This window comes from Odontomachus brunneus, unplaced genomic scaffold, assembly GCF_010583005.1.
Source record: "Odontomachus brunneus isolate Ranch 3 - 2012 unplaced genomic scaffold, Obru_v1 Obru_scaffold_001, whole genome shotgun sequence".
Classification (NCBI taxonomy): domain Eukaryota; kingdom Metazoa; phylum Arthropoda; class Insecta; order Hymenoptera; family Formicidae; genus Odontomachus; species Odontomachus brunneus.
The window spans coordinates 3,152,034-3,162,087 of record NW_022639451.1 but is presented as its reverse complement, the minus strand read 5'-3'; the positions used below and the strand labels follow the sequence as shown (position 1 = coordinate 3,162,087).

Sequence of the window (10,054 nt, the reverse complement as noted above, 5' to 3'; positions counted from 1 at the left end):
TTAACGCTAAAATCTCCGCTAAAGTTTCGCGGTATAATTGGCGCGTATTTTCTCCCTCTCTGCCCGCGACGTCGCACAATCCCGTTGGTACGGGTAAGCTCGGTTGTATCCTTCGGGATAGAAGATTCGCAATGTTCGTGTATCTCGATGTTTTTATTAATTATATGATAACAGGCACATCAGTTCGCACTAAATGTAATCGCTGCTACGAGACATAATAGTCTTTTAGAGCACGCGCTGAATCACAAATGGATGATGGATCTCATGATAAAGACGACGACGAATGAAGCCCGTTTTAAACAATGAATGGAGAAATTCTCACTACTAAGTTCATTATAATCTAAAAAAATTATTACAATTACGATTTTAATCCATTAAGATTAAAAAAAGGTGGTCTCTTCTGTACTTTCGGCGTTAAGTGGTCGGGTGTCACCGAAAGTAGCGTGTCTATGTTAATCGAAATTTGCACGTGGTATGTTTGAGGGCGCGTATTCATACTTATACTATATAATTATACACATACATATATATATATATACATACATAAATGTTACATTTTCTCTCTCACTCTCTCTCTCTCTCTCTCTTGCTCCCTCTCTCTTTCCCTGTCTTTTATATATACAATCCTTCTTCATTTTTATGAAAATACCTAAAAAATACTCAGAACACCCGCGAGTCCAATTGCGTCCAAATTGCGTCAAGACTTTAGAAACGAAGATGTGGCTTGTTCTTGATCATATGCCTGTAAAAACAGAGTTTACGTTTATCAAAGTAGGTACAACAGTGTAAAACGTAGTTAAACAAAGCAATCACTTGCAAAAAGAGGAAGTTGAAGAAGTAAAGTGATGAAAAAGTGAGAACAAGTTTACACAAGCTTACTTGAAAATTGTAAGAAGTGAAAAGGATTACGTCAAAAGAATGTAAGTGTGTGTGTGTGTGTGTGTATGTGCGTGCAAGTGATAAGAAAATTATAGAGATATACTCCAGTACTCACTTGTCGAGATGTTCCCAGAATATCATTAACGCCGCTCTGTCCAAGTGCCTCTTTGTCCGACTCAATTCGATTACTGTGACTGCCCAACGGGCTACGTTTGCGTCCAACCTCATCTCATCGTATTTCAAGTGAAACGCGCATACTACAAAGAAAAAGAGAACAATAACAACCGCGCACATTGAAAATTACGATAACAAGTCACGGGACGCGAGTGCAACAGCGATGCAAATTATATTTTCCTCATTCTGAGAAAAGCTTACAAGTGTGATTACGAATGTAGCTGTTGTAACGTAATAAAAGGCTTAAACTAGCTAATTTAAAGCAGAGCATTATTTATAACACCAGAAAAGAAGATGCACGTCTGGAGAATTTCCTATTGCACAAAAATAATCATCTATATGAGATGTAGAATAATCATCTTTTTGGTTGGTGATAAAAATTCGTCATTTTTCTATTAAAATCTCATACGAAGTTTGACTATTAAAAGGAAAACAATAAGAATTTATATAAAAAATATAAGTTATATAAGTATTATTCGTGTAATTTATATAATTATATATTAATAATAATATGATAATGTATGAATATAATAATAGAGAGAGATAGGATATCTTCGTTAAATGTCCAAAAAAATACCGAGTTCTTTGGATAATTCTATCTTATTTAATTTGACAAACACAACGAAGCTTTTGCGCGCCAACCTAATATCTTTTGCGAGATACACTATATCTCCACTACTTTCCAAATTTCTTGAGTGAAAGTTCATTCAAACAAAAAAGCTGTAACTACCGAGTTATTCGAATTAGAGTAATTTTTCACTCGCATACCGCGAATTTTTCACTTGGAATCGTCGAGTAAATATTCCCGCTCAAGATTGAAAAGTGAATCTGGTATACTCTACTGTCGCAGATATACGTTCATTCTAATCGAGTGAAAGATTTGCTGATATAAAGTTAGAATTCACTTTAAAGCTCTCTCTCCCCCCTCCCCCCCCCTTTCTCTCTCTCAAGTAGTCTATGTGAAATTAGCTATTTTTCGAAATTAAAAGGAAAAATGATTAGAGATCTGATGGCCTCCTAATTTCGGCGGTTAAAATAGTCAAAATGCGAATTTAAAAAATGAGAGACAGATGTTTGAATAACCCCTACGAGTTTTGAAGATTATACTTAATTGAAAACTGCGGAGTTCTAGTGATTCACTTCAAAAATTCTAAATTCCCACAAATTTTTTCGGGAAATCCGGTAATTTCTTTAGAATTCTAAGTAGCTCCTCACGAGTTCTAAAAATTATCTTTAATATTCGACCAACTAAAACCAAAAACAAAAGAAGTTTATTTACTTTTCCAAAAATGAAAAAAAATTTTTTTTAATTCGATTTTTTCTTTAGAGTTATGGATAGCCCCTCCCAAGAGTTCTACAAATTATCTTTAATACTCAATCCGCTAAAATTAAAGAGTTATGGCGATTTTTAATTTCTCAAAAATATGAATCTGGTTGTTTTCCCTTGTTTTCAAATAACGTTTTGACTAGTTTAATCGTCAGAATTATTTATAAAATCGATTAAAAATTCTAGAACTATACGAAAAGAGTAAAGGAACAATCAGAACTCTAACCGTCTCTTTTTAATTTTGAAAATAAGGGGCTAACTTCACATAGACGCTCGAGTAGCGGTACTTTCACTATCGCTCTGAATAAAAATACTGTAACTTTTCACTCGTCTCAAGCGAGATTCCGCTTCAAAAAATATCAAGAGTGACGTACATAACGTAGCAATACTTTTCGAACACGTACTTTTCGAAAAGATCTCCACTGGATTACCATCGAACGGCCAGCCTTTGAATTGCCAGGCCGGTCCCATCACAAAGACTGCGACGACCCTCTCCCAGTCGGCGTTGGTGAGTTTCTGTGGATTGTCGACTACCCTGTACGGCACGGTCAGGCCGCCCTCCTTACGGCGTTGCAGCAGCACCTCGTTCTCCCGCTTGCAGCCTTGAGCGCGCTTGTCCTCGTTGCTGATGTACTTGAGATCCTGTAGAATGTCCTTGGAGTTATACATGGTGATGAGCGACGTGTTGGCGCTGGGAATGATGATGATGGGTGTCCTGCTCGGCCGTTTGTTCTGCGCCGCCTGCTGGGGTGTGAGCTTGGCGGCGGAGGTAGGCAGCAGACCGGAGTTTTGCGTGGTGGACGGATTGGTCGGTGGTTTCCTCACGGCCGGATTTGTGCCTTCGGTCACCGACTTGAGCGTCATGCCGTGATATGTGCCCATGGTGTCGATCTTAAAGCCCTCGGTTTCCTCTTTCTGCCGGATGAAACGCTCCTGGTCGTAGCGATTGTAGACGGCCGGTTGCGGCAGCGGGCGCATCGGCGTCGAGCGCGGCGTTACCATCGGCGTGGGCACGGCCGGGCCCTTCTGCCGGCCCTCTTCGCGCGCCTTGATACTCTGGAGGATCGCGAAGATGTTCTTCGCGAAGATCTTGCCGCTGCTCTGCAATATGGTGGCGCGCGTCCGCCACTGACGCTCCCGTGACACAATGTCTTTCGTGTCGTCCACGTCCATGTCGAGGATCACGCGCAGATCCGAGCCCATGCCGATGTCGTCGTTTTCCTTGATCGTGGTACGCTTCTTAGCTAAGCGCTTCGCCTTGATCGCGGCGATCTTCTCGACGGACATCGCCTCCGACAGTGATTTGATGTTGTCAACGGTGACTGACGCCTCCTTCGGCGCGTCTAAACGCGCCGCCAGCTGCTCCTTCACCTTCTGCACATGGGTCTCTTCAAAACGCGGTTTCTTCGACGAGCCACTGTCCAGGCCATCCTCGGCGGCACGTTTCACCTGTGTCGGAATCTCCAAAGGCGCAGATTTGTCTATGGCGGCTGATGTAGCAGTCTCGCCGTTGAGATAAGCCAACAGGTCCTTCCTGTCGGGTCGACGCACAACTGGTATGTTTTCCGCAGCAGCTTGCCGTACGTACACTGGATGTGTGAGCTGAACATGTTTGAGCATAAAAAGGAGACATTCGAGGGTGTAATACTCCTTGGGTGTTCCTTCCCTGCCGGATCTAAATCAATGACAAAAAAAGACATATGAATATCTTTCTTCTCAAAGAGAGAACATACTGTAAAAGATATTTTCATTGTTAAAGTCTAATCTAATGTTTCTAATATAATGATTTTAACATATTGTTAAGATCTAATCTAAGGTTTGTTCTTTTTAGCTAAACTAGTACCGCACATTGGAGATTTGTTTCTTTTTCCTTCAACTGGGCTATATATTTGTTTTATTGTAAAGGCAAAAAGTATAACGTAGTTCAATTAAAGAGAACAAACATCTAATGTTTTTTAATCTAGTGTCTCTAATTTAATGGCTCTAATATGTAGTCAAGATCTAATCTAAGGCCTGTACTTTTTAGCTCAATTAGTGCTGCATTGAAACTTTGTTCCTATTTCCTTCAATGTTAGATTAGATATTTGTTTCATTCCAAAGACAAATAGTATAAGTAGTTCAGCTAAAAATATATATTTCTAATGTTTCTAATCTAATGGCTCTAATATGTTGTCAAGATCTAATCTAAGTCCTGTTCTTTTCAGTTAAACTAATGTTGTATTGGAAATTTGTTTTTGTTCCTTTCAATACTAAGTTTTTGCCTTTAACAAGTATATACTTGTTTCACCTTAAAGACAAAAAGTACAACCTGATTGTATTAAAATAACAAACTTGTGAATAAACATGTTTCTAACCAAATGTATCTAATCTAGTATTTCTAATGTCTTTTTTTGGATATAACAACAAACAACATGGATCTACTGTAAAACCAAATTAAGATATTACAACTTAAACTTTATAAACTCTATAAAATCACAATAACAGCTTCACAATAACAGTTTGCAAAGATTAAAATATCAACAAGGAAGTGACTCGACATACTTCAAAGTAGATACTGTGGGACAACAATTTAGAAATAATCAAAGGATTATTTGAAAGAAGAAAAATTTTATATATTTATATAATTATAAACAAATTCAGTTTCAGAGATCCATTTCATATATCTTAAAATCAATATCAACTATAAATTGTAATCAGTCAGTCACATGTTTTAAAGAACAGAAATGTAAACATTAAAAAATACTCACAAATATTTTTAAGAAAATTTCTAGATCTTCATCTAACTATCGAATGTCGAATATCAAATGCAATTGTTTATCATACAGTTCCTTAAACGCACATGGACACAGTTTCTGCCCTCTTTCTCTTTCTCTCTCTCACACACACACGCGTCCAACTCTCCTTTTCTCTCTTCAAGATACCAAGCAGATTGCAATTATAAAGAACAATTTCAACGTTAGCTAGACGAACACTTACCCATAAGTTAGGTAATTTGTCTTAACATTCTTGGGCCAAGAGAACTCGCCAAATATAATCTGATTCTCACGTTCAATTATCTCCTTTTTATTGACATTATATTGCCGCAGCAGACTCAACGGATCCGCCATGTTGCTAACTGACGAAAGTTTGCTGCTTTGAGCCAATTAAAGATGGAGAATTATGAATCGATGAATCGATGTTCGATTTTGACTTTTTAGAAAGTCGACTATCTTTCCGACATTTTCAAAATCGATTATTTGCTATGTCGATAGTGTTTTATTTTAACGTTACTAGATTTTATTTTAACGTGTTTTATTTTAACGTTACTTGATTTTATTACTAGAAGCAGAGAGAAGCCCATAGGCCCATAGGCCCATAGGTATCACAGACTTCTATATAATACTAGACTGCTGACTCCGTTATATAGAGTCTGTTTTCTATTGCTGAACTAGTACACTTTCGGAACTTAAAAAGAGGTAGATATACAGATGAAAGTTGGTGGAAGAAAGACAAGAAAGAAATAGCGCAGCCAGTTCAGCAATAGAAAACAGACTCATATTGGGTGTTTACGATAATTCGAGTTGGAGTTAATACGAGTTAGTTTCATTAGGGCCGAGAAATATAATAGGCACAAGCATCTAGTATTTTCATGATTTATGACAACTCAATGCTGTCCGATAAATCGAGTAGAGTTAAGGGACGTCTACATTGGAAGTAAATAGTAAGAAGTAGGAAGTAAGAGTAAGAAATTGACCAATCATAGTTAATTATTCTTCTCACATTCGACTGTGATTGGTCAATTTCTTACTCTTACTTCCTACTTCTTACTGCTTACTTCCAATGTAGACGTCCCTTGTAATCACTTACAACCCTTACAACCGCGTTCACGCAATTGTAGAATAGGCTTTACTGCTTAAGTTTTTCTATGTACCACCAGCTTTACGTATACTACTAGAATTTCAGTACTGGCAGTGAATTTCGGAACGCAGCCTTTCAGTGAACACGAAGCACGTGTAGAGAACCTTTAGTAAAGAGAATCGCCAACTTGGTCATGTGACCACCTACTCAGCTACTCTGCAATTGGCTGGCATAAACATGTACGGATTTGGACATTGCGACGCCGATGCAAAACCATATATATAAATATAAGCATTTGTTCTGCATTGGCGTCGCAATGTCTAAATTCGTATATATTTATGCCAGCCAATGAGCTGGTCACGTGACCAAGTTGGCGATTCTCTTGAGATTCTCTAAGCACGTGTGTATACGCGTCGTTTCAAGAAGAAAATTTTCATTTAAGTTCTAACCTAACCGCCGTTACGACTAGACGTGTCCGACCAAGTTCGGACCTAATATTTTTTTGGAACTTATACTTCGGTACCTTGGTAGAAAGGGCTATTTGAGAAAGTCTGCAAGCCAAGTAAAATATAGTGAAGAAGAAAATTTTTATTTTGTTCAATTACATATACATTTAATTCTTAAAGAACGATAATGTCGTTGAAGCATAGATTGAAGAGAAAACGAAATGAAGAAAACGATGCACAAGTAATGCCGGCAAAAAGAACGTCGGATGAACCCGCCACTACAAAGGTAAGCAGATTAACCTAATAGACATGAAAAAAAAATTTTTTTAATTAATTTAAGATCTTAATAAAATAGCATATGTTTTGATAGTGGTTTGGCAATATAATGGTCAACATCTTTGTAATTATATAGAATCTGACACAAGGCGTGACGCACGTGAACCTTTTGGATAAGCTTGCACTTATGTAGCTTATTACAACACACATTGATTCGCTAATCTTCGTTTATTAATATCTCGAAATTTTACGTGATTATTTAAAAAATGATAAAGGTCTTGAGTGCTCAGGTTCACATGCTTTACTTGCACACTTGTGTCAGGTAATTACAAATATATTTGGTTAGAGATATGACAAGTTTTCTAATTTTGCAAAATATTTAAAGATTTAATCAATGGCATTAAAAACCAAGTAAAATAGATTTGAAGATTTTATTAAGAAGAGAATAATCTCTTTTGTATGTTTGTATATATAGCCCAAATGGATTAACAGACAGCGAATACTGATATTTGCTACTCGAGGTATTAGTCATAGACATCGGCATCTTATGGGAGATTTGAAAACACTTATGCCACATCATCGGTCCGAGTGCAAGATGGAACGTACAAAGACTCTACAAGTGGTGACTGAAATGTGTGAGATAAAAAATTGCAATAAAGCCATTCTGTTTGAGGGCAGGCTGAAGCGGGACCTTTATATGTGGTTTGCTAATGTACCTACTGGTCCAAGTATAAAATTTCTTGTGGAAAACAGTATGTATTCTATCTATGTATTGAAATTCATAAGATTGATTTGGAAAATAATTGTATCTGATATATTTTTACAGTTTATACGATGGGAGAACTGAAGATGACTGGAAACTGTCTAAAAGGATCTCGACCGTTACTCTCATTTGATGAATCGTTCACTAAACATGCGCATTACAGTCTTTTGAAGGAGCTATTGATACAAATATTTGGTGTACCATATCATCATCCTAAGAGCCAGCCATTTTATGATCATGTGTATATATTTAGTATTCTTGACAACAGGATATGGTTCAGAAATTTTCAAATTTTAACTGAAGATGGTGCATTGGCTGAAATTGGCCCAAGATTTGTACTGAACCCAGTTAAGATATTTGCAGCAAGTTTTACTGGTGACATCCTATGGGAAAATCCTCATTATATTTCTCCTGCCAAGGTATTATAAAATTTTTACCTCTCAAGAATGAACTACGGCAAAGTTATTTTTCTTATCGCGATATTATGCCTATTGTAATAAATGACATTTCAGTATCGGCAATCGTTGTCGAAGAAAGCAGCTGGCAAATACATGAATAGAATAGAGCAGAAAATGGCACAAGAAGCAAATAAGCCTGATCAATCTTATGCTCTTAATCCCACGGATGAAATATTTAAGGGCGACTTGATGAAAAAGGCATTGGAAGTACAAGAAAAATTCGAGGCATCTGCTAAAAATGAAGAGATTACAAAAGGCAAAAAAAGAAATACCTCGAGTAGCAAATATCAGTACTCGGTCTGTTAATCCATTTGGGCTATATATACAAACATATAAAAGAGATTATTCTCTTCTTAATAAAATCTTCAAATCTATTTTACTTGGTTTTTAATGCCATTGATCAAATCTTTAAATATTTTGCAAAATTAGAAAACTTATCTCTAACCAAATATATTTGTAATTATCTGACACAAGTGTGCAAGTAAAGCATGTGAACCTGAGCACTCAAGACCTTTATTATTTTTTAAATAATCACGTAAAATTTCGAGATATTAATAAACGAAGACCTGTAACTAAGAAGGCTATCGCAAAAAAGACAGTTGTAAAAGAGAAAACAAATGTAAAGAAGAAAGCAACTTTAAAAAAGAAAGTTTAATTATAATAAAAATTACATAGTTATTTTAATATTAATAGATTATTAATATTTTTTTATTATAGTTATAGTATTTTTTTATAGTTATATAGTATTGTTTCTGAATCTCCTAATTTCGTCAAGATTGTCACACAGATGTGTTCAAGAACATTCTATTATAATAATTATAAATTTTATTGAATGCGAATGCGTGACGAAACTCGAGTAAAGTATTGCAAATTTTTTTAATTAACTATAAAACTGGATTTCTATGAGCCTTCTACAATAAGTTATTAATTAAAAGCCGCAAGCAAATTGACTAATCACAGTCGATTATTTTTTAAAAGAATTTTACGACTAATTTTTACGACTGCCATTATTTTTAAAAATAATCTACTGTGGTCAATTTGCTTACAATTAAAAAATTATTAAGAAAAAAAGTTGAACACTAGTAAACTGACTGACGGTTAATGTGACGATAGATTGGGTTAGGTTAGTTTTGAGGGGGGATGCGGGGGCGCAGCCCCTCGTTAGTCGTTCGATATTGCAGTTGCATAATGTGATTAAAAGATCAGTAACTTGTTTAAATTGTGGGAAAGCAGCAACGTTCGACAAGTGAAACAAAAATAAAAAAAAAAGTTAAAACAATATATAACTTGTATATTTTTCAGATTCCCTCAATTGATGATCAATATTGGAGTCAAAATAAATATTTTTACTAAAAGAGCTGCAAAAAAATATCAAAATTCAAAAAAGGCCTTATACATAATTACCCGAAAATGAACCATGAGTATTGAAATACTAGATATTAGGTGTACAACTTTGCTTCCGCAGTTTTCCTATAGATGGCTTTAGCGGTAAATGGTGGTCGAAATAAATAGATCATAGACGTCATACAATAAACTTGGGCATCTGTCAACATAACCCCATAGAAACATTAGTTGATTTGTGTCTGCGTCATAAAGTTATTCTCGATTGAAAATGTCAGTTTACGAGTCAAATACCCGTATTTCGGCCTTATATTTAAGGCTTCCTTAAGTTCATCTTCAGATACTCTGTAGCCAATAAAATGATCCGTAGAGCATCTGAAGATGAACTTAAGGAGATCTTAAATATAAGGCCTGACTATGAATACAGGCAAAATTCTCGTCATTTGCGGGAGGTTTTAATTTTCTGCTTCAATATGAAAAAATCTGCGGCTGAGGCTCGAATGCTCTCAAATACTTATGGTGAGGCTGCTATTAGTGAAAAAAAACGTGTCTT

At 36.1% G+C, this 10,054-nt stretch overlaps 2 protein-coding genes across 2 annotated transcripts; one reads left to right on the top strand and one right to left on the bottom strand.

The window, feature by feature from the left end:
• Nucleotides 1-134: 134 nt before the first annotated feature.
• On the bottom strand, nucleotides 135-5,499 carry LOC116840249 (parafibromin). Its single transcript, XM_032806748.1, has 4 exons — nucleotides 5,357-5,499; nucleotides 2,785-4,055; nucleotides 995-1,136; nucleotides 135-742 (listed from the first exon to the last, which is right to left on the bottom strand). The coding sequence occupies exons 1-4, from the start codon at nucleotides 5,485-5,487 to the stop codon at nucleotides 706-708; spliced, it is 1,581 nt and encodes a 526-aa protein (XP_032662639.1). The 5' UTR covers nucleotides 5,488-5,499; the 3' UTR covers nucleotides 135-705.
• Nucleotides 5,500-6,585: 1,086 nt separating this feature from the next.
• Nucleotides 6,586-8,663, top strand: LOC116853831 (ribosome biogenesis protein BRX1 homolog). The gene is made up of 4 exons (XM_032835088.1): nucleotides 6,586-6,949; nucleotides 7,415-7,691; nucleotides 7,766-8,121; nucleotides 8,215-8,663. The coding sequence occupies exons 1-4, from the start codon at nucleotides 6,851-6,853 to the stop codon at nucleotides 8,464-8,466; spliced, it is 984 nt and encodes a 327-aa protein (XP_032690979.1). The 5' UTR covers nucleotides 6,586-6,850; the 3' UTR covers nucleotides 8,467-8,663.
• Nucleotides 8,664-10,054: the final 1,391 nt, after the last annotated feature.

Coding starts and splice junctions, on each gene's coding strand:
- LOC116840249 (XM_032806748.1), bottom strand. CDS start 5,487: ATGGCGGATCCGTTGAGTCTGCTGCGGCAATATAATGTCAATAAAAAG. Junction 1,137..2,784: donor AGTGGAGATCTTTTCGAAAA/GTACGTGTTCGA, acceptor TTTTCTTTGTAG/TATGCGCGTTTCACTTGAAA. Junction 743..994: donor TTCTGGGAACATCTCGACAA/GTGAGTACTGGA, acceptor CTGTTTTTACAG/GCATATGATCAAGAACAAGC.
- LOC116853831 (XM_032835088.1), top strand. CDS start 6,851: ATGTCGTTGAAGCATAGATTGAAGAGAAAACGAAATGAAGAAAACGAT. Junction 6,950..7,414: donor ATGAACCCGCCACTACAAAG/GTAAGCAGATTA, acceptor TTGTATATATAG/CCCAAATGGATTAACAGACA. Junction 8,122..8,214: donor ATTATATTTCTCCTGCCAAG/GTATTATAAAAT, acceptor ATGACATTTCAG/TATCGGCAATCGTTGTCGAA.